General features: G+C 37.3%; 1 protein-coding gene across 1 annotated transcript; it reads right to left on the bottom strand.

Moving 5' to 3' along the window:
- Positions 1 to 369: 369 nt before the first annotated feature.
- Positions 370 to 23708, bottom strand: LOC123693765 (protein borderless). Its single transcript, XM_045638977.1, has 9 exons — positions 23464 to 23708; positions 15024 to 15249; positions 14349 to 14630; positions 5979 to 6169; positions 5279 to 5497; positions 4956 to 5184; positions 4675 to 4881; positions 4266 to 4553; positions 370 to 1463 (listed from the first exon to the last, which is right to left on the bottom strand). Exons 1-9 carry the CDS (start codon positions 23641 to 23643, stop codon positions 1255 to 1257), a joined length of 2031 nt encoding a protein of 676 aa, XP_045494933.1. The 5' UTR covers positions 23644 to 23708; the 3' UTR covers positions 370 to 1254.
- Positions 23709 to 25621: the final 1913 nt, after the last annotated feature.

Raw genomic sequence — 25621 nt, 5'->3', positions numbered from 1 at the left:
TGTAGAGAAAACGTGAATATGTACCACGGGCGAAGCCGGGGCGGACCGCTAGTTAAAGATATAAAAAACGTGACACGGTACGTATTAATTATTATGAAAGTCTTTACAATATTGATAATAGCGACATCTATACTTTATTGGTAACATTAATCCAAATGATGCTAAATTTATATAATATTACTAACTTACCGCCCGCGGCTTCGCCCGCTTTCTCTAAAACGATTTGAGATTTAAACTATCCTATCTCTCAAGTTGGATCGAACTGCACATGGTGTGCGAATTTTATTATAATCGGTTAAGTGGTTTAGGAGTCCATTGAGGACAAACATTGTGACACGAGATTTATATATTATAATATTATATTATTATGTACAAGTTATTTTATTAAATTAATACCATAATATACATAATAAAGAGGGCTTTAGAGGGCAAAGAAAAAAATACATACTTTACTATAGCTTATTTGTACCTACGGATCGCATTGTGTCGCGAGTCCGATTATTTCGATTGTGACTACCTATTGGATCAGATATATCAGAAATCTGGTTGAAAGTTATTTTATAATACGGAACAAAAGAATATAATCCAAGTCATACATTATAATAATATAATTTATTTATATGTTAGATTGTTAGCTTAGATATATCAATTATTCCGTACTCCGTAGTAAATGTAACAAGCCCAACCTTGTGCATGACAAGACGTTTTTATACTCCAAATTATATTCTTTATATTATTAAAAATAAAGATTTACGGTAATCAATACATACTTCATACTGTTGTAAGTAATTTTTTTCATCATTATACATGCTAATAACATGTACCCACACTTAATTTATCGATGAGATGAAACACATCCGAATCTAATTAAAATCCAATGCTAAGCTAAGATAATAATATTAGGCACGAGGTACTACCTCGTGCCTAATATTATCTTAGTCTATCTATCTTAATCTAGCACGAGCTTGGTCCAAATTACCATATTATTTACTAGCTTAGACTATTCTCCACAACACAGGGAATCTTACAGTGGAGATTAGTGCATGATTGTATTATTTTTGGTAGTAACAATAAAAAGATTTTTGTATTTTTTTATATTCTAAGATTATCAGTTCACGAATAACATTGCCTACACGAAAACAAAGTCTCTTTGCGCAATTAGTATTGGAATAGGGCTCGCTCAACAGCCGTAGTGGAGTTAGACGTAGGCTGTCCCGTGTCAGGCGGCAGGCGGCGGCGGCGGGCGGCGGGCGGTCAGCGCGCGCGCTTGGCGGGCGCGCACAGGCGGCGGCGCAGCAGCAGCGCGGCGGCGGCCAGCGCGGCCAGCAGCAGCGCGCCCACGCCCACGCCGAGCGCCACGCCGCGCATGCGCGCGTACTGCGGCACGTGCAGCGCCGCGCCGCCCCACGCCGAGCCGCACTCCACGTGCGCCCAGTAGCTCCCGCCCTCCTCCACTTCGCTCACTGCGACGTTTATTCGAGAATTAACAATGATATAATGCTATTTATCGTTTACGTATCTGTTACATTTGTATACAAAAAAGAAACAATTACTTAATTAAAAGTAAAAAACCTTTTTAAAAACAAGCTTTTACTTAAATGCTTTTAAGTCCTCGCTAGACACGGATCACAGAGAAGGGCGGCATTTGGAAAATGTAATTTTCAGGAGATAAAATCCGCACTCGTCTTCTTTTGACTTTAATAAAAATATTTTGTTTAGAAATAATACTTCTTTTTTTACAAGCCCTCAAACATTGAAATCTGCCACTGGACACCCGTACATAGGTACATTGCAAAATATGTCGGAAACGGGTAATACAGGTGGATACCGTAAAATGCTGCAACTTTGCACGGATTTTGACGTTTTTCTTCGATAAATCTTTAATCGTTAAGAAAGTCGTATGTTTTTTCAATTACTGTCCAATATTGGACTTTAAGCTATAGAAATACATTTGCTATTAGTAAAAAAAACACCTATAAAGCACCAAAAAATTGCTTTGAAAACGTAGGCAAAGTTGAGGTAAAAACTATACCCGGCGCGGCCTAAGATGATCCCTATGACAGTTCGTCTTAGTGATTGCTCGTATGATGGATCGTGTCGATACTTTACTATTTTATAGGCAAAGGCGTGGTTTGCATTCAGCCACGTCGGTAAACATGTTTTTACAAATATTATAAAATGAATTTTTAACGTCTATTAAGTAAACGAAACGGTAAGTAAAACGAAAGTTTTCCAAAACATAAAAATGCACCTTATCATTTTCTCGTAATTTTTAACCCGTTTAACACAGTGTATATTATTTTATCATGAAAATGGAATCCCCCATTTAATTTTTCTAAAAAACTTATATTATCATAGGTAAGTAAATTAACGCGAACGGTAATTAATTAATTAATTATGCTGCGATCTTCTGTTCCATAAATGCTTCATTCATGCTTAAGCATGGAAAAAATGTGAACTCGAAATGTGACTTTCCATTATCGAAACTTGTTTATCGATACTTTCCGCACTAGTCGATAAATGCCAACGATGTAAGTTTTGAAGGACGTAAACGTAAAGTCAGATTGATATAATTATAATATAATTTCTCGTAAATGATAAGAATTGTTATAATTCCAACGGAATATCGTTGTAATAGCATAAAGCTACGTAAAAATTAATAAATGCCATTTTTAGACGCCTCCAATACGTTTCTAATTTAATGGTGACGCCATTACAAGTTTGTCTCTTGAGAATAACTGTCAGTGTCATACGGATCATCTTAGGCCGCGCCGGGTATACAATATTGCCTGTCATAATATCTTTTTAAATGAATAGGTATTTTGGTAACGAATTTGACACCCATATTGCCATGAAGTTCTTTTCCACGTCAGACTTCACTGAATCTTGAATAGCACAAGAAATTTGTTTTTACAATGCTAGGCAAAGTTGTGCATGTTTCTCTAAAACTCCCATACAAAAGTGAGTTTGGTGTAGGGCTGCCCCAAAGGAAATGCAACAATTTTTCTTAATATTCAAATATATTTTTAATAAATCAAATTGTTGTACTTAAATTTTAATCACATTTTTTCATAGGAAAACAAATATTATGTAATAATATTAGGTTAATATTCTGTAATAACATTAAAAAAAATAATGTTGGTATCTATTACGTATAAGTAATAAAGATTACAACAGCAGCCTGCAGTGAGATAAACAAATAGTTTTACATAAAATCAACAAAGAGTTTTACATTAGTGAGATCAACAAATAGTTTTCCAACATTTTCCATTAAAAACCTGCAATCGGTCATTTTTTTCTAAATAATCGTGCAGAACAATACGCAAGTCAATCATACTCAATCTTTACTCAATTGACAACCGAACTCTGCTGATAAATTAACAACTTCAGCAATATGCTTTTCTTCTTCTGCAAATAATTTTGTAGGATGGCCCACAGATTTTACATGAAGATTCTTACATATTTTGTTTTGTACGCCTAGGAATACCGAATTGCTTCTCCGCCTCGTATGAAGATATTATCTTACATGTGACTAAATCTACCGCCACATTCAGCATCTACTCTTGGGTGGGTTGCTCATGTAATCATAAGTACTATAAATGACTTAAAGAAAATTAAATTCGACATCCTTAATTTCTGATGATGATAAATAAAGAAACAATAGTTCTAGCTTCTATAAAACGTTGTTAGATCAATTACAAAAAAAAATTATACAAGCAAAACCACGGTCGATTAAGAGTTTGTTGAAAAAATTAAAAGGGGCAGCCCTAACCCTAGATAATGTTGAGTAAAAAGTTGCGAAAATCTGACACAACTTTGCCGACCATGATTTAACGGTTTAAATTAAGATATAATACAGAAAAACAGTTAAAATACATAAAAGAGCATATTTTCTTTGCTATATAACATATTACGCTAGGAAATAAAGCATAAATATTCACAAAATGAAATTTTCCTGAGAGCCGGTAAAAAGCGAGTATCCGCACCGACAATGAAAAGGACTCTGACAGTTTGTTATCTAAAATTTGGAGTGACGTGTGATTGAATGTTGCCATACAGATTGCCGACTTGCTTTTAGTAATACCATAGACAATAAAAAACATTTCGCAGCGGGAATAATTTAACTTTTTTGAATTTAGGCAATGTTGAGCTATAAAGGCAATGTTACAGCATTTTACGGTACCTCGATCGACTTCATTAAAGGAATAGATAAGATTGTTAGAATTAAGATAATAATCGTTGGCATGCGGTGACGCAGCGCTCACCGAGTATGTAGTCGTGATGTGTGTGCGCCGTGGCGAGCAGCGTGCGCTCGGGCTCGTCGCGGTACCAGCGCAGCGCGCAGCGGCCCGGCGCGTGCGGCACCCAGCGCACCAGCGCGCCCTCGTCCAGCAGGCGCACGCTCACGTCCAGCTCGGCCGGCCCGCTCAGCTCGGCGCGCTGCCCGCCGCTCTCCCCCCGCCGCCCACCGCTCTCCCCCCGCCCCCCGCCGCCCGGCGCCGCCTCCGTCGCGGCCACGGCCGACTCGCTCACCGCCTCGCTCACTTCTACATCTGTTTCATCATAAAAGAGCACGGATGACTGATAATATAATCGATCATATTTATATGTATAGACCTAACGATATAATATACATTGTCATAGATTAAGGACAGAATAGCCACATAAACGAACCTAATGTCGTGACGAAAATGGGTTTACTAAATAGTCCATCCCCTATGAGATCTTGCGACAGCACGCGAAGCTCATACTGCGTAGCGGGGCGCAGGCCCACCACCGTCGCGTCGGTCACTCCCCGCGACAGTATCTTCATAGTTCGCCATTCGCTGTCCGTGCGTTCTCGGTACCATACGTTGTACTCCACATCGAGTCCATTATGTCCTATAATTTGAAAAATGATCATACACTTCTAGACTTTGCCGAATACAACGTTTTTTCCTAGCGAGATTGTTTACCCGGCACCCAAGAGAGGTGTATGGAGTCGTGCGTGGCGAGCGCGGTGAGGTTGTACGGAGCGCGCGGCGGCACGTTCTCTATGAGCAGTTCGCTCTCGACCGCGAGGACGTCCGCCTCGTTGCTCACTGTGCAAACGTATACACCGCGATCATCTTCTGAAATCTCGCTGATCGTGAGGTTGCCGTCGTCTATTGAGTACCGCCCCTCGGGCAGCGAACCTCCGTCCTTCTGGAAATGAAATAACCGTTCTCTTTAGTTTGTTTCCATACCGTTTTCACGTCCTTGTTCGAGTTTGGGTTTCAAAGAATTAAGCGACACGCACCCTTGTCCATACGACGGTGGGCGGAGCGTGCGGAGGGTCGAGCGCAGCGGAGCAGGGCAGCGTGAGCTCCTGGCCGAGCCGCGCGAGGTACAGCGGGCTGGGCCGCTGCACCAGCGCGGGCGGGCGCTGCACGCGCACGCGCACGCCGCCCGACGGCCCGCCTGACCCCAGCGCGTTGTAGGGCGTGCACGAGTACACACCTTCGTGCGACTCGTCCACCTGTCACCGAATTATGTTGCTTAATCATGCTAGAATAATACATTACGTAATATGAACTCATATTCTCACTGTGTGCGGACTCGTCTAGGCAAATACCTAGGTAGTTATATTTAAAGCGGTAAGTTGAACAGCGCCTTTCAATAAAGAGACCATGCTCGGTATTCTCCGATTGACTGAACCGATTTCAATGAAATTTAATACCTATCCGAAAGCACCACTCATATCTAGGTGTGAAAAAATTGCACAAATTTGCAGGCATTGCACAATAACGCTATTTTTAACCTACTTCAAGGAATGGAGGAGATTTTCAATTCACTAACTTTTTAGTTTTTACTTGGTTTATTCATTTGATGATTCTTTTAAAGACTATTTTTAAGTAGGTACTTAGTTTTTACCTTCAGACAGAGCAATCAACGAAAAGAGGATTCTATAGAGTTGTATTTTGGACATAAATGCTTAAATAACAAAAGATAATATTCACTTTATTAAACAGCAGACTGCCGTTGCGACTGTAGAATACGCCGGGCACATTGTACGGGTCGAAGAGGAAGCCGTCCTTCTCCCAGCGCAGGTTGGTGAGCGGCGGGTTGGCGCTAAAATGGCAGTCCAGGCTGGCCGGCTTGCCGTACGGCAGGTGCCGTTCTTTGGGCGAGTACACGACTTTAGCTTTGTCTGCAAAATGTCAAAACGATCGAGCTTTCTGTTGCGTTGCAATCATCTGAAGAACTTTTTACAAATGTTTTAAAACAAAATGCCGATATTGTTATTTTTACGGAGACTTGGCTGAATGACTCGGTTTTTGATCGCGAACTTTTTGACAATAGATACACGGTGTAGCGTCGACAAGCCAATTTATGAGTTATCGAATTTCAAGTGTAACGCTAAGAAAGTTCACACGGTAACTCATATATAAACAGTTCGTGCGCTATGCACAGACAGTTACGGGCTTGTCGGGACGCGGGTGGGTCGCATTAGGTCGAATATTAATTACATACGGTTAAATATATGTAGTTAACGAAATATAACCTTTTGCGTAGTTATTCATCTTTCATTACACCCGCACATAACAAGACCCTATATTGGTGACTCCCGACGAAAAGTGAACATTATTATAGTGAATTGCATAGATATCGTTTGTTAATAATTAAAAATGAATCCGGCAGTTCCAGTTCGAGCAGTTTCGTCGGTACAGTATACCCTTCTCGAGCAGTTAGCACAACTAAAGCAGCGGGTAAACCAGCTGGAATGTGCAGGCTCGAGAAGCAAATCGTTTAGCGGTCGAAGGTATGGAAATAGCACGCATCGTTCCGCATCTCAAAATCGCGATCGTGCAAGAATATCAAAACAGAGAAGACCAAATTGGTTATGTTATTACCATTACCGCTATAAGCATAACGCCAGCAAGTGCTTTCAACCTTGTGTGTGGCGGAAGCAGCATCTATTAAGTTTTTAGTGGACACCGGCGCAATCAGAAATGTTTTAATTTTACCAGTGTCGAAAAATAACCGATCCGCGAGTGAGTGTACTGTGTAGTGATTATTACGATAAAAAATCGAGTTTTGAAATAGATAGCAGTCTAGAGTATGTAAGTAAATTACGAGATACTATTAGGAAATATCAGTCAGTAGCTATTAGGCAGAATGTAAGACGGAACATATTTATTCACCCCGATTTAGAAAAATGCGATTATGTTTTTGTAAGAAACGACGCAGTGCGTAAGCCTCTACAACCAACATACGACGGTCCTTATCGTGTGCTGAGTCGAGAGGAAAAGGTATTTTACATTCAAATGACTGGCAGGAAAGTTAGAATATCTGTAGACCGTCTAAATCCTGCATATTATTTGAATGATGATAGTGATACGACATCTGGGGCAGATACTGAGGTTCCATTACAAATTCCAAGTAGTGAATTGCCTAATACACATACCACGCGTAGTGGAAGAGCTATACGATTACCAGTACGATTTAGGTAATAGTATTGTATTTGTAATTGTTTCAACTATTTTAAATTTATTAGAATTACGATGATTATAAGTATTCATATAAGACTTCATAGAAATGTATAATAAATACTTAGTAATCAACACATCGTATTTAATAAATAATAGCACTTGTGAAATTTGAAACGAGTTCATTATTAATGGTTTAACGTTTTAGGTACCTATGGTATTTCAAATTTATGTTTGTGTTGAGTTTTTATTGAAATGTTTACTACTTACTTAGAAATTTAAGTATACTTTTGATTTATGGCTTATGAGTGTATAGTAATAGCCTTTGTAATATTAAACGATACAAGTGTAAGAAAAACGTATTGGGATTTGAAATGTTAATGTTACTAAGTGTTAGATGACGTGTAACAATTATCGCACGCCACTTAGAAGACCCAACCGAGTTTTTGTAATAACATAAATAGTTTAACGAAGTTAGGTGTTAACTGTTAACCACTTGTATACGTTATGATTGATTTATATTGTGAACCTTTTTTATACTTTATATTGTAAACATTTTGTAACCTTATATAGCGACACTTTATATACACCCATCTGTTTATTGTTTAGTTTACTTTTATTGTAAGTTTTTTTTACTTGTATACCCTTTTTATTTTTTAAGGGGGGAATGATGTAGCGTCGACAAGCCAATTTATGAGTTATCGAATTTCAAGTGTAACGCTAAGAAAGTTCACACGGTAACTCATATATAAACAGTTCGTGCGCTATGCACAGACAGTTACGGGCTTGTCGGGACGCGGGTGGGTCGCATTAGGTCGAATATTAATTACATACGGTTAAATATATGTAGTTAACGAAATATAACCTTTGCGTAGTAATTTCATCTTTTATTACACCCGCACATAACAAGCCCCTACAACGGTATTCAGAAGGGACCGAAGCTCCTCTGATTCTAAGAAAATCTCTGGAGGTGGTGTACTTGTAGCTGTCCTAAATAAGTTCCAGCCAATTCGTAAGCTGCAATGGGAATCCTCAACCGAAGACCTATGGCTAGCTGTTAAGCTGAAACATGGCAATTCCATCGTCCCCCTATTTATTTGCGCAGTATACCTCCCTCCTCCTATCTCTTTAAATAATTTAAAAAACTTCACCTCAAACTTAAACAATATTGTTCAGCATAAACTACCGAAGAAATCGGTGATCTTGTTGGCGGGTGATTTTAATCTGCCTCACATCCAATGGAAATTAGATACAAACAAAGATCTAGTCCCTATCTGCTTGTCAAATCCAATTGACAATCTGCTAATTGACACCCTTTCATTCAATAGTCTCCACCAAATAAATCCTGTCACAAACATTAATTACCGCACGCTAGATCTTATTGTCACTAACGCAAAAGACTCATCTCAAGTTATGATCAATCCATTCCCCCTTGTAAAAATTGATAATCATCACCCTCCTTTAGACATACATATAAAACTTAAAAATTACAAACCACCCAAAATTAATAAGTTTCCTAGCCTCAATTTTTCTAAGGCAGACTACAATAAAATCAAAGAGGAATTAGATAAAATACGTTGGGATAGCTATTTTGAATCTAAACAAACAGTAGACGAAACAGTTGATACATTCTATAGTATTATAACTCCCATAATAACACAATACACGCCCTTACGACCAAAAAATAACAAGAACTATCCCTTTTGGTTCAGTCGGTCATTAATTAAATGCCTAAACGAAAAGTCAAAGTATCACAACAGGTACAAAAAATACTCTAATCCAATGGACCTGGTTACTTTTCAAATGTTACGTGACCGTTGCCAAAAAATGCTACTGACATGTATCAATACTAAGTATCAATAGACTTAAATCTGAGGCAAAGGCTCAAATAAAAAAAGACCCAAAATACTTCTGGTCCTTTATAAAATCCTTAAGATCAAATAGTAGGGACATTCCTGATGAAATGTATCTTCATGACCGAAACGTTCAAGGCGGGGACAATATCTGTAATCTCTTTTCCGAATACTTCCACTCCATATACAATAGTAAACTTGCACCCCATTCAGTAGATTTCGCTATGACACCTTTCACTAACAATGGATCTCTCAGCTCTTGCAACATCTCTGAAACTGAAATCTACAAATCACTTCAACGAATAGACATTAACAAGGGACCAGGCCCAGACGGAATCGCTCCCCTGTTCTTAAAAACTTGTTCTGCGCAACTCACAAAGCCTCTGTACCACATCTACAATAAATCTATCTCCCTCGGCCATTTTCCGACTAAATGGAAAATTGCCCACATCACTCCAATACACAAAAAAGGCGACCAGAAAGTTAAGAATTATAGGCCGATATCAATACTGTCAGCCATGGGTAAGCTGTTCGAATCCATAATTTACAATAGATTTTATTTTCATCTCAAACCTCTGTTTGACCCCTGTCAACACGGTTTTCTTCCAGGGCGTTCAACCATGTCTAACCTTTTGGAATACGTCAGCGACATAAATGAAGAGCTCGAAAAACAAAATGAAATTCATGCTATCTACACAGATTTCTCCAAGGCATTTGACATGGTTGATCATAGCCTTCTTGTCCAAAAGTTGTACCACGCAGGTATTTGCGGCTCTCTGCTCAGATGGTGCGAATCATATGTTCGTAATAGGTCCCAATTAGTTATACTCAGAGGTTACAAGTCAGTCGCTGGACCAGTACCCTCAGGTGTACCTCAAGGCTCTCACCTCGGTCCTCTCTTTTTTTTACTATACGTTAACGACCTAGGTGCCAACATTACGTCTAAGTACCAAATGTTCGCCGACGATCTCAAATTGTATAGGGTAATAAAAAACCATGAAGATACTTTAGCATTACAAAACGATATCAACATTACATTATGGTGCGCAAAAAATAACATGTTCCTTAACGTATCTAAGTGTTATCATATGAAATTCACAAGGAAACGAAATCCACTTCATGTAACTTACTCTATCGATAACATTCCAATCGGTGAAGTCACGAACATCCGCGATCTCGGTGTTGTGGTGGACAGAAAAGTCGACTTTCGCGAGCACATAGACTCGGTAGCAACAAGGGCCGCACGCCTTTCGGGATTCATCATTAGACAGACCAAATTCTTTAATGACTCTGAAGTACCAGTATTGCTTTTTAATTACTACGTACGATCTCTCCTCGAATACTGTAGCCCTGTGTGGAATCTTACTTATGCCGTACACATACAGCGGTTGGAACGGATACAGAAACAATTCCTGTACCACCTAACTTTCGCTCACAACCTTTGCCGTAACCTAACGTCTTATTCTTCTAGACTTATGCATTTTAAAATGAAATCGCTTGAAAGCAGACGGACCCTTTCTGATATCGTGTTTCTATACAAAATTATAAATGGTAAAATAGATAATTCTCAATTATTGGGAAAAATTAGCATACATGTACCAAGGCCATTCAGCCGTCCCACTAACATGAAAACGTTTAGTCTTCCCTTTTGTCGTACAAACTACGCTCAACACTCGTCATTGCACCGCATGTGTTCAGCTTACAACGAAATAGTATGTAATAACGTCGATATATTTAGCGCATCCCTAAATTCATTTAAAAAATTAGTTTCCAAAATTACATAAATATTGTATTTAAATTGTTCCATAATGTTATTTTTCTAAATTATGTTAATATTGTAATAATGTAATTATATGTATTCGCGTACATTATTGCAGGCTGTGTTCACCTCTAGAAGGTCTAGCACCTATTACTTGTGATGTATCATAGAATAACCATATCTATTATTTTTGTAGTGCTATGTCCAGTTTGGTGGACCTATTAAAAAAAAAAAAAAAAATCTGCATCGGTTTCAATAATAATGTACTTCCTCATTAGCTTATTTTTAGAAAAAAAAAGGTGATTGCGCAATTTGTTAAAAAATTAAATGTTTCAGGAAATGATACTTAATACTTTTAAAAAATAATTCATGTATGTGACATTTATTGAACATTTCTTGAAAATGTTTTAATAATACAGGTTTTTATTATTTTATTTTATTTTATTTGTATAAGAACATAACAGCCATACATGATTTAATATAACAAAGTTCTAAAGTTCACTACGATCACACAACATGTTCTATTGTTAAAAAAAAGAAAAACAGCATTTAAAAAAGAAGACAAGCCTCACGCAAATGAACTCTAATGATTTATCAGTATAAAAGGCTGCTCTTTTTAAGAAGGCATTCTTGGCGTAATTTGTATTACAGGGAGTGACTTCAAATGTGTATGTGCAACGTGAGGAAATTCTGGGAACTCTTAATTTTATTTTTTTCCAATAACAAGCCTGAATCAGTTATGCAATGCATGATCTTGTAAAATGTAAAGAAACATCTGGTCCAAAAATAGACGACGCTTTTCCAGTAAACTTATATTGTGTTTTTTAGAAGTAGTTTCATAATTGATAAAGGTATTTCCAGTCTAGATATTCTAAAGCTTTTAGAAATTTATTTTGATTTTTTTTTCTATACGAGTGATGTGGACATTGTAATAAGGGCTCCATACAGTAGATGAAAATTCCAAAATACTGCGAACAAAATAACATAATATAATATTTTATAAGTGGACGGTTGTTTAAATGGTTTAGCAAGACGAAGTATCATTCCTAGTTGCTTATAGGCTTTTAGAGATTATGTATTCAATGTGTAAATTAAAGCTTACTTCCGTGACGCGTTATATTTTATGACCGGAGAAGGCGTAATCGAAAATAAGGGGATTACGTTTTCTGTTGAATGAAATAATTTGACATTTATCGGGGTTAAGAAATAATTGATTGATGTTGCAGAAACTTCAGCCGAATGATAGCCCGTCTCCAACTTCAAACTTCTCTAAATCTGATTGCAATTTTAAACAATCTTCAAGTGCATTAACTGTCATAAAATTTTTTGTATCATCGGCGTAAAGTAGATGGTGTAAATTCTGAAAACAAGAACCTATAACGTTTATATAAACAGTAAACAAGAATGGACCCAAATGGGAACCTTGTGGAATACCCGAAGGAATCTTTAGGAATCCAGAAGTGTAACCCTTAAGTGCGACAGCTTGGCTTCTATTAGAAATATACGATTGAAGCCAGCGGAGAAGGTCACCGTGTATGGAAAACTTGGATATTTTCATTACGAGTGTGGAGTGATTAATTTTATCGAAAGCTTTTGAAAAGTCAGTATACACGGCGTCCACCTGCAAGCCGGCATCAAGAGCATTCAAAATAAAGTCCGTATATAGTACAAGATTAGTCTCTACGCTACGCCTCCGGAAGAAACCATGTTGATGCTGTGAAATATGGCGAGATGTTATCTGTTTTAATTGGTTTGTGACTATCTTTTCAAAAATTTTTCCTAATACGCATAATTTAGAGATCGGCCTATAATTTTGAACGTTTTGTTTATTACCGCCTTTTGAAATGGGTGTAATTAAAGCCTTTTTCCAAATATCGGGAAAATTATTGTATACAGGGTGTCCCGTAAGTAGTGGACCAACGGGTTACGGGGAGTAGAGGGACTTATTATCTAACAAAAATACTAAAATTTATTGTCTTAATTCCTAAACCATTAAGTTTTTGATTTATGCTTTATTTTCAAAATTTGATAAAAATATCATCCACGTAAGCTTAATATGAACTTTTACCATTTCTGTTTTTATTTTATTCTTATTTTTTTGTTCAAGGTTGTCGTTATCGTATCGTTGGATATGTTACCGGAAATGTATGTAATCCATCATTGTATACAATTCCTAGGAAATGTATGAAAATAAGAAATGTAATAAAATCGCACGGAAATGTGTGAAATAAATTATTTTATATACATTGCCTAGGAAATCTATACATTTCCTAAATAGCAATCGGAAATGTAAAACATCTAAGATATTGGAAGGTACGCGGGTCGATGGGGGGAGGGCCGAAAATTCGTAATCAGAATTTTTGGTTTGGATAAGGGGGTGGGTTAAGTTAGGTTCGTGTTTTTTTAAAACTAGATAGAAATAGGAGCCCCACGAAGTGGGTCTCCGTCGGCTCACGACCTCTTTTTGTAGAATTTTGGAAAAATACGAATTTCGGCATATTACAAAATGCCGGCCGTTTGTAATACCGCAGAATATACAATCCGACTGGGACGTGTACAACGAGACAGCGGGACGAGGGGACTGATTACTAAACAAATGAAAATTTGATTTGATTGAATATAAGTTGATTTAAGAAATGTTAATTAGTAAGATAATATGAACATATTATTGTTATTTTACGGTAAGACTGTTACCCGATACAGTGTTTTATTACAGAAATCATTTATTTTATACATTTCCTAATACGATATTGGAATTGTATACAATTCCTAGGAAGATTATACATTTCCTAGGATATCTATGCATTAAATAGTTTAATAAACAATATTTTATACATTTCCTAAATGGTATCGGAATTGTACACATTTCCTAGGATTTGTATACAATTCCTTGATTTCATACATTTCCGGTAACAGATACAAAAATGGAATGAAAGTAAGAATTAAAAAGATCGCAAATAGTAGCACCAAAGGTCCAGAAATATTTAGGGTTTGAAATAAATATTTTGATTTAATGTTGTTTTCGGATGATTTTATATAATTAACGTGACATTCAGTAAGCCAGAAAAGAAAATCTTTTCACGGGATCGCAGTAATTTAAATTCCTGATAATCTCGGGGATCAACATATTTTTTCCAACGAGAATGAATTTTTAATTTTTCTCGAATGACGCGGACAAGGGATCGTGAGTACCAAACCGGATGTTTGCGAACGCCTAAAGTTCTAGTTTTTTTTATATACAGCATTTTTAAAATGAATATTAAAAAGGTAAAATAATAAAGTGCTCACACTGCACGTCTAGGTAGGCGCTGGCGCTCTGCCGCTGGCCGTCGGGCGCGGCCACGCGGCACTCGTAGCGGCCCGGGTCCGTGCTGAGCGCGTGCCGCAGCAGCAGGCTGCCGTTGGCCGCCTGCAGCGCACGCGCCGCAAGCTCCGGCAGCTCCGCCATGCTCGTGTCCTCGTGGAACCACTGCACCGCCCACTCGCGACTCTTCGGCAGACACTCCAGCTCCGCGCTCTCGCCTTCCATCACAGTCTTGTTCATCGGCGGCGTCACTATCAAGTTGCCACCTGATAATGATGCCATGTTTTTTTTTTAACCATTTATTGAACAGAAAAACAAACATGAAAATATACAGTAAAGCATCACATAAATCAGTACGATTTGATCGTGATGCAAATTCATTCAAACGTCAATTATATAATATGTATAAACACTGTTTCATTACTTTTATAATTAAATTAGTTACATATTTCATATATGGAGACTTTATATGCAATAATTTTGTTTTACTTGCATTGATGATTAATCCCGCATTATGACAACACTTAGATATGTTGTTACGTGGTTGTTACAGTCGTTTTGAAGAAATTTCAGGGCTAGATTTACATTTTCACGTTAATTGTTAAGTTCAATTCGTGAACTGCGATAGGAAGATAATATTATGATGTCATCGAGCGTACCGTCAACGTCGAGGTAGTAGAAGGTGCCGTTATTCCTGGCGGGCGGCGTGCGGTTGGGGAAGGTGACGAGGCAGCGGTAGAGGCCGGCGTCGGTCTCGCGCACGGAGGTGAGGTTGACGGCGCCGCCGCCGAGCCCCGCGCCCTCCGCGCGCCGCACGCGCCCTCCCCAGCGGTCCGCCAGCCGCGGCGCCTCGTCGCCGCTGTACCACGAGAAGATGCTTTCGCCCTTCCAAATAAAATCATATCTCATTATTTACAGGTACCTGACGAAGGAACTTACGTTGAGGTAGCGTGCACCGTTTTGAATAAATTTCCGTTTACTATGAGAAACTTTTAATGATGACTCATTGGGAAGACGTTGCATCATTAGCCAAGTGTCGTTTAATTCGACGCGGAGTGGCCGCAACCCGCGATGTGCTCTAATGTGGGTCATTTGAATTAGATCATAACATGCTTCCTGTTACTTAACGGCTAACACGTCAGTCATGCTCGGAAGATTTCAAAATAAATTAATGGAAATGAAGCTAAATGGGAACTTTGTTTTTGGCCTCATCACATAAATTTCTTCATCTTTTGTTTGGAAGGGTTAAATGAAATGGGTTTTTTGGGTACTTTTGTATGGGCTATAGTGGCGTCGTGATGATCTTTTGCGGTCAGTGATGAAACTTGGATATTTTAAAAGAGCAATATATTTCGTATATATGTCGTGGTCATATCGTAGATTTGATCATTTCATGATATGAGTGGCCATTTCACGAAATGGTCGCATATCGTGAAATGGCCAACATAGTTTGATCAGATCGTTAAATCGTCAACGTTTCACGATTTGGTCATCCACATTTGGCCATATAGTATAAAATATAAAGAGTCCATAAAATATTAAAAAAATTCAGAATAACTATATTCTAAAAACTTGTTTAATGTCATTTAGTGCCGCGGCAGCGGCCGGCGAATGCCAGAAGCGAATCGTTTTTGCAATAGAAAACAATTAGGTTAGGTTAGGTTACACTTTGATAAACAACGCACGAGCCGAGCGAGCAAAGCAAGCGTGCCGCGGCAGCGGCCGGCGAGTGCCAGAAGCGGATCGCTTTTTAAAAAACAAACAATTATAATAATATAGTAGTAGTTTCTTAAATTATTTTATTTAAGTCGCATTTTTTCTTAAATACATAATATAAGATATCCACATTTTCCATAGTACTCGTACCTCTTCGTCGTAAATTCTTTGCTATGACTTTCTTCATAATATTGTTATTAAACGAATTATGAAGTTTTTAACTGCGAATAATTTAATTTTCGCCAGCGGCCGCCATCTTATCACATAAACACAGAGCTTGCAGCGCCTCTACCAACGATTAATGTAACTATTTTACGATATGATCAAATAATTTTTGTCATTTCATGAAAAAACCGTGCGTTAATTGGCCATATCGTGAAACGATTTCTTATCATTGATCTGCCCAAACCACATCATGATGTGGCCAAACTAAATTGGCCATTTCACGATATGCGACCATTTCGTGAAATGGCCACTCATATCATGAAATGATCAAATCTACGATATGACCACGACATATACATAAGTTCATATTCATCGCTTTGATTAGAATTCTTAAATAAATAAAGGAGAAACCTAAAAAACTCAGAAAAATCTTATAATAAAGCATCTAGATTCTAGGTAAATGAATAATACAAAACCAAATATTTCTGTTCCTAATACCTACGTTGCGAGATATACCTAAGTATTAACTATGTCCATAATAACTTTTTCTCATAATTTATTGTTCTTTTAAAATATCCAAGTTCCATCCGCTGGCCGCGAAAGTTCATCACAACGCCAACTTTACCCAAACCCCTTTAAAGTACCTACCTAGGTACCTATGTTTACATTTAGCTGAACACAATACTAGCGTCTAGCCCCTGGTCCCGGCTCTTCCCGGGTTGACTAATGATGAATAAACAATATTTTAAATGGGTTCGTGGTTATCATCATCTCATAAGACGTCCTGTTTAGAATAGTATTAATTGGGCAAGGATTATTTAGTTTGTTTTATTTTGATTATGAAATTTAGAGGAACGAGGAAGGAGTATATCGAACGGAAGTGCAGGTGAGCGTAGAGAGTGAAGGCAAACGAAGTGGTGTTAATTAAATCCTTGTTAGTATGCACATAGTTATCCAGCAATTGTCGTAGCGAGGGCTCCGTGCATCAACGAGATAATTGTCGGGAGCGTCACCGCCCGCCCGCGCGACTCGGCCCGCGCCCCGCGCCCCGCTCCCGCGCTCCGGCCGGGCCTCGTGTCCAGCGCGACCTCCGCGCAATCCCTCAGGACGCAGCCGTGAATTGTGCTGCTTAACTAAACGATGGCCGCGACGACTCCCACCCACGTCACTCGATCCACTACCACTACGCAATTGTTCGCGTCGTCTCTCTCTACCTGTTCCATTACACCAATTTTCCTATAATCGCTCCGGATTGCGGCCGAATTCCATACGACACTTATTTTATTATAATAATTTAATAAACTTGAACGAACAAAACGGGTCATCGTTGAATCTGTGTAACACAGCTCACACCATAGAAATCTAAATAACAAGACACTGTTTTGTGCTGTTATTTAGATTTCTATGGCTCACACCGACGACTTACGAGCGCGCGCAGAAGACCGACCCGTCAGATTGATCAATAAATCGATCATGTTACACTCAAATTATCGGTAAAATTGTGACTTCTTTATTTATTTGCTAATTCTGACGCGCTCGTCAATTTTTTTCACGAAACCACCAAGAAAATTGTCAGATAGATTTGCATATTTTAACCGTCTTCAAAAAAAAGGAGGAGGTTATCAATTCGGCCGGTATATTTTTTCCTATACCGATTACGCAGAAGTTTCTGAACCGATTTACAAAAAAAGCCGGCAACCCTTATTTGCGGCCGGATTTAATTAGGCAACCATATATGATAATAAATAGAAAAAAAATAGCTTTAATTTGATATATGATTCATAAATGTACGTTATGAACGTAAATATGAATCGAAATCATACCTGTTTGCACCAGGCTGCCAAGATGTTGCGGCCAGGTGAAAAGCGGCAACCGTGATTTTTTTGAATCTTTATATCATTTGCCGTGATGTAGACTACATTTTAATCAAAAAACAAGTGAACGAATTTTTTTCCCAAAAATCGATTAGAAAAATTTTAATTAAACATGCTTGCGGCCAAATTTTGACTGGCAACCTCGTCGATATATATTCTCCTAATTATTATAAATATCTAAGATAAATATGTACATAAAAATACGGTTTTCAGCAAAAAACCGATGAACGCACTAATCCTGCAGCCGGATCTTAGACTAATATTTCTCGTCGTTTGAGAAGTTATGTCATTTTACTCATTTGGTTATGTACTTAATTAGGTACTTCCGATATCAGTTTAAAATTTTCTGATACCTGCAATATAGTTACGGAATAATCGTCTGTGCACATTTAACAATTACACCCTGACCCCTGTACCTATATCCGCGACAGTATATAATCTGATTGACTGATTGTAATCCGTAACATCATGCTTACTAGGTACAATAAATTGCATTATTTTTGGGAAAATTATAATTTATAGATGTGGAACTGTTAGATTAGACTCTGATGTTCAATATCAGATATGATGGGTTAAGTTAGGTTCGATTTACTTAAAAACCACCTCCGAATTCCACTTACCCGCTTAAGAGTACGTACAGCTACGGTGTACCGTGGGTGTACCTATATTACTTGCTCTGTGGAGGATGGTTTATTAAGGTAGGTACATAATAAAATGTCCTAGCTACCAATAAATTCTAAATGTAATAAGTTTACGCGACGGCGACGCTAGTATAAATTACATCTAGATTTCTAAATCTAAATAACATTGCCTTGTTATTTGATTTTAATGATTTCTTTTTATTTTAATGCCAACCCAGAGAGTGAACAAAAAAGAAAAAAGATATTTTGTGTTCCGTCCATGACACTCGTATCCAGTTGCGGCATTTGTTTTTATACAATCCTATTAAAATGGGTCATGGTGAAATACAGTAGCAGGTTATTGTTGTAGGTAACGGTCGAATGGGCGACATTGCGCAGAGTAGCGCGCGCGCCGCAGCGGGGCGGGGCCCGGCAGCCGCGCTAGCCGCCGGCCGCCGCGCCACACAATGGCCGCTCCCGAGAGTGCTGGCCAGTGCAGGCGACCCGCGACGTGCTGCGCCTCGGGAGTTGCGGCCGATGAACTAAAGCCCGAAAGAGATTCGCTTTGCCTTTCTTTAAAACGGTTTTAACTTTTAACATTTCTATTTAAATCTTATTATTATTAATCCTATCTTGATTCCTTAGCATAATATTATGTATATATGTATTACATTATAAGTTTTATTCATTCAGAATTATAAGATCGGTTTCCCACGAGTATAAAATTATTTTGAGAGGAACTATCTGCACAGCTACATGTACGAGTCACCAGCAGCCAGCTTCATAACAGTCTACTGTCTACGTGTGCACAGTTCATGAAGGTCTACGTAGCTGTAGGTACTTATCTACTCGTAGGTATTTTCTTTATAAGTGATGGATGAGTGTGGATTATTGTCTTAAACCTCATTGGAGGCCCATATCCCTGCAGTGGAAACATATTGTATGGGTTGATTATAATTTATAATGATGATTCCAAAAAGAATTTGCTTAACAATTATTGATTTTGATCCCGAAGAATGAAAATGTACTTACCTATATTGTAGAGTAATAGAGTTGGTATTTTATTTTTATCGACGTTATTTCAGTAGACTTCAAACTAAGAAAAGTTGCGCGATAAATATAGGTACAAAGATTTTAAATGCCAATAAAATATCACAAATTGACTTTTATTAATTACACAAATAGGTGCAAAATTAAATAAATAAATAAATATTTTTTTCTGTTATCAATCGCAACAATAAATAATGGAGTTGTTGAATAAAACAAAAAAGTGCTTGTGCAATCATCGACTATTTTTAGGAAAACGAATATCATTTTTTTAACGCCCTTCTTGTTAAAGTATTTTAATCACATAAGTATTTACTTATATATTTTTATTAAATACATAGTTATACCTAGTTAATATAAAAGTAATACCTAATTTAATGTAGGTAGGTACCTAAAAAAATTGAGAATAAATAAAATATGAAGTTACTGCATGGTTACTGCAACTTGCAGTAATTCTGTTGTAGTAATTCTTCATTGCAAGGTTACTGGCAGATTAGTGTTTTGTCGTAACAACTTTCTTGTAGTAATTGAAGTAGGTATGAGTGCTTTTAAATTATTCTTTTAATTTTTACCAGTCTAAATCTCACTCGATCACCGTCCACCGACAGTATAAAAAAGCATAATATGAAATAGGTATTACCTATTGATCATGAACCCCAGTCCCCAATTCATACGAAAATACAGCCACTCACAACCGTTATAATAACCATAACCATAAAAAGAAAAAAGGTAGATCGAAAGTTTATAGTTTATACATACCTAATTAAGTAGGGTCATTGCGCTGGTTTTCGTCCAATTATAGGAGTTGCCAACTTTGTGATACGAAATAAATATTTTGGAGCACCCTTCCTTAAACATATAATTTTTTTTTTAAGTCCTTATATAGTCTTCTTTAAGATAATAATATTAAGGGAAAATAAATCATTTTGATGTATCTTTTTATTTAAATTATTTTCTGCAAAAGTAGGGTAAATGCTAGTTTTCGTCCAAAAAAACTGGTTTTCGTCCTAGTGTAAGCTAGTTTTCGACCACCGCGGCACCGTGTAGAAAAAGGAGGGTAGGTCAACTATTAAGTTAAAAATCAATTACAGGTAAATATATACGTTTATTTAATTAACATTACAATTTCTCACTACCTTACAGGTTTAGTTTTACTTGTGGTTTTACTAATAATAATCAATATAACTAGTCAACACTGAGATCTATGTAGATCTGGCAGTCCTTATAGGCGTTAGTGATGACTGTATAATCATTCGTGATAAAGAAAGGAATGCGTTCCTTACAATGTAAATGAAACAAGTAATAATTACAGGACTAAGAAATAACATCAAAAAACAGAAATATTCATTCTAACAACAAAAATTTTCATTCTAATACTTTGTTTATCAAATGAAACGTACTATAAACACACAGCCATAATAATAAGTTTTAGCCACAGAATCTTCAGTGTACGCAGCGTCTTTTTTTTCTAGATTTCTTAGACTCCTTCGAGGCCATCTAAAAACAATAAGATCTTTCTGAGGATACGTTGAGTAAGTATAATAAAAAAATACTGCATTGGCAAAACAGACCTAGACTAAAAGATGATACTCAAGTGAATGATAATCAAGAAAAATACAGTGTATTATGTCTGACCTACCCCCATTTATGCTACGAATAATTGACTCTACTTCACATAAGGAGAATGATACATGACTGAATGAATGACAATATTAGGTACCTACAACACTCTGGCCCTCACCAATTATTTATAAGGAAGATACTGAATAGAAAACTTTTCAATACGTAAAAATAGACGAAAAGTAATGCAAAAGAATGGCTATATTTAATTTTTGGATACTCCAATACTCATTCATGGACGAAAACTAAAACATTTAAAGCTAAATTTAGTTTTCGTCCACTTCTTTAAATATTTTTTTATTTTGGCAGCACTGACATAGCAGTGGACGGAAACCAAAAAAACTAAACTAATAGCAATAAAGATCACTTCGGGAGAAACTATTCAGTATTTTAAAGGTCCGATAAAGTAAAATGACCCTAACAAATATTCACGTAGCTGTTTGAGTTTCCGTCCACTTGGACGAAAACCAAATATTTTGAGAATTTGGTAACCTAGTATCCGTCCACTTAATATTTCGAAGAGTATTATAAAAATGTATGATAAACACTTATAATTGCGTTTATTATGCTTATAAATAAACATACGTACCAAAAACATTACGTAAACTAGCTAAAACAGTGATTTACCTTACCATGAACTTTTCTCGCCGGCAAATTTTTCTCTCGCGCGATGACATCTGCAAGGCACGTATGCGAAGCGGCCACATTTACGTTAATTTTTTGAACTCTCTTCTTGTCACATCAAATTTTAATGTTGATAGTACTGTTGCTTAAACATTATGGACCGTAAAAAGTGCAATACTTGCGCGGGAAGGTAGGTTTGTATTCAAGTTTTACGCACGTGATTGTAGCAGGTCAGTCAAATGGACGAAAACAGAAGCTGGACGGCAAACCAGCGCAATTACCCTACCTATATAATATTAATACATACCTAATTAAGTACCTATATAATATTAATATATAGGTAATGAGGTCTAAAAATGTAACGTAAATCGAACACCGAGTCAACCACAGAGGTGATTGCGGTCGTGGAGCCATTGGACAATGTTATTTACAATTATTTTATTGTCCAACCTTGACCAACAGACAGATGATGACCAATGAAAGTTATACTATGAGTACCTAAGTTAGCTACTAGGTAGTTAGATGGGAACGTAGTACGTAGGTACCTATATAAAAATTCAACCTGAAAAATTGAACTAAGTGCAAGTCCACGTCACTATTGCCACAATTCACAAAGGCTTCCAAACGTTCTTATAATTTTGTGAATATTATGTAAGTGCACGTACTTACTACTTAGTAAGCTATAATAATGTAAAATGTTGTTAAATTTCTTAAGCTCTTCGAATCTTGAATATCGAATATTAGAATTAGTACAGCGAAAGGGGATAACAATACGTTGATCGAAACGCGCGTACTCAGGCATATACCTAGGTAGGTAGGTACATATTATACAGGTGGAAATTTTCTATGGGCCCTGGCGGGAAAGTAGGTACCTACTTAAAATACCTACTGGAGATAGCAAATCTCCCGTGTTGTCCCATGTTGTTAAAAAGAAACATTCTTTTTTTTTTAATAAATAAAACGGCATTTAAAGATTTTCGGAAACTCGCCACAACCGGGAATCGAACTTCCTAAAATATAATACATTCCAATCCAAACAAACAATTTTCTACAACATATTATTTATTTTTTAAAAATTATTTTAAAAATATGTTGTAGAAAATTTGCTATATCCAGCATTTTAAATACTTTCCCACCAGAGCCCCTAGAAATTTTCCAACCTATAGATATAGTGTATATATAATTCCTGAGTGCGCGCGGTATTTCAAGCACTTTTCCTTCAGGGCCTTAGTTCAGCGCCAATTCAAACTTTCCATCGTGTATATTAAAAACTTTCAAAAACGTCTATGCGAGCGGAGCCGGGGCGAGTAGACTAGTTTATAATAGATAAAAGGTTTCGACATTATAATTTATAATATTACTTATATCAAGTCAATGACGAAATACAAAAAAGAATCTGTGAAATTTTTAAAAATGCGTATAGCGAGACTCACGTCTTTATCCCATTGGAGGTGATACGGGATCTCATTTCCGAAAGGAAAGTCGAGGTGGCAGTTCATGACCGCGTAGCCGCCGACGGAGGCTTGCAGGCGCTCCGCAGCCAGCGGCAGCAGCGAGGGGCGCGCCCGCGGCGCCAGCGCCAGCGCCGCACACAACAGCGCGACCGCGCGCATTGCTCCTGGCCAGCGTCGTCCAGCCCCGCTCGGAGACTGACCGCGCGCCGGCCGCAGCGCCCCCCGAGCGCGCAAACAATGCCAGGCGCGAGCAGGAAGCGCCGCTAATGGCCACACCGTTTATGTGCTTTATCTCTCCTATGTTCCCAGATCATCTTTGCGAATCATTACCAAGCTTCGTTGGATTAGAGCAGGTAATCTTCAATAGGAAAAATACTTAGTTATTTAGGTGCATGATTTCATGTTCACTTAGATGATAGATCATCATACTAAATTTGCCGATGTGATGTATTATCTTTCACCCGTAAGGTTGTGTCGTGATGAAAAATGAAAACCTGAGTGAGCTTGAATTTCAATGCGGAGCGACCTGCGTGCGTATTTTATCTTTTTGCGTACCTACCTAGCACCAAACAAAAGCTTGTAGACTTTACTCATAACGCGCATACAGCCATTCGTAGTAGGTACTATTATAATAATATATTCTGTGATACAGAATTATTGTAATAAAGATTACAAATCTAATCAAAGTATGTACATATAAAAAAGTTTGGAGAATCCTGAGGGAGAATCCAAAAGTGCACGACTCATAATGCTCAGAAAAGACGATTTTAGTTTTTAATACCTGTCTCCGCATAGTAGATCTACAGCTTATAAAATACAATTCGATTATGAATTAAGTTTTACGCAACTATCGTGTTTCAAACTCTCAACCGAAAAAAAATAAAGTGTTGATTGACGAGAATTTTATTTTTATTTTTCTACATTTCTTTCCGGTATAAGTTTCTTAAATCAATTTTTACTAGGTAGTTACTATTACAATACTTAGGTAGGTACTAATATTGTAATGCTGAAGAGTTTGTTTGTTTGTTTCAACGCGAACTACTGATCCTGACTATCCGATTTGAAAAATTATTTCCGTTTTAGATAGGCCATTTATCGAGGAAGGTTATATTATAGCACAGTATTATAATATCTAATTGTAATACTGTGGTTAAGAGTACTGAAAAATAGTACTCACTTCAGAGCGCCGTAAAACCTTTAAAAATGGTAGTAACTATATAAAAGTTGTTCCTCGAAAAACAATCTACAAAAATGGTCTGATACCTATCGCTTCTTCGTAAAATGATAAAAAAAATATCGAAAAATATAAATAGCTCTAATTTCTGAACATTTTCGCTTTTAACTTCTTTATTTATAAGTTAGTTCTACGACAAAAAGTTACTGGACCAAAGTTGTAGAGAATTTCATTTGGAGCAAATAATGCTAAAAAATGCGTATAAAATCCTATAACTATATTTATATATCCTAACATGATCCTAATTACTATATTATTATAATTGTTTCTTTTCTAAAAAGCGATTCGCTTCTGGCACTCGCCGGCCGCTGCCGCGGTACGCTCGCTTTGCTCGCTCGGCTCGTGCGTTGTTTATCAAAGTCTAACCTAACCTAACCTGTATCCTATTACAAAAACACTTCTGGCACTTATAGCCGGCCACAGCCGCGGCACTATCTTAAATGACAATAAACAAGTTCTTAAAATATTCTGATTTTTTTTTAATATTTTATATATATTTTATACGATCTGGCCAAGTGTGGATTACAAAATCGTGAAACAATGACGATTTAAAGATCTGGTCAAACTATGTTGGCCACATCTTTAAATGCAACCTACGATAATCAAATCTACGATATGGCCACGACATATCCACTTTGCTGACCAAGTAATACCTACTCGCATTCTTCAATTCAATACCAACCTAACCTTAACCTAACATTGTTGTTCATAGAAATATTTTTGCAGAAACAATTTAATTTATTCTGTTATAAATTTATAATAGGTACTTTGACAAGAGCAGAAAACAAAATCTACCGAAAAAAATAACACTTGTTGTTTACCGGTATTGTGAAGAGCCATAAGAGAATTAAATAAAAAAAAGAGAAAATTTCCTAATTTTGATGAATATTATACATATTCCTA

Source organism: Colias croceus, chromosome 8 (assembly GCF_905220415.1).
Source record: "Colias croceus chromosome 8, ilColCroc2.1".
NCBI lineage: Eukaryota > Metazoa > Arthropoda > Insecta > Lepidoptera > Pieridae > Colias > Colias croceus.
The sequence above is the reverse complement of the archived record's forward strand: the minus strand, read 5'-3'. Positions and strand labels throughout refer to the sequence as shown.

What these genes read in the sequence shown, in the direction of transcription:
- LOC123693765 (XM_045638977.1), bottom strand. Translation starts at nt 23,643, where the DNA reads ATGCGCGCGGTCGCGCTGTTGTGTGCGGCGCTGGCGCTGGCGCCGCGG. An exon ending in GCAGTCTGCTGTTTAATAAA is followed by an intron (nt 5,498 to 5,978) that starts GTGAATATTATC and finishes ATTCGGTGACAG; the next exon opens with GTGGACGAGTCGCACGAAGG. An exon ending in CCACCGTCGTATGGACAAGG is followed by an intron (nt 5,185 to 5,278) that starts GTGCGTGTCGCT and finishes TTTCATTTCCAG; the next exon opens with AAGGACGGAGGTTCGCTGCC.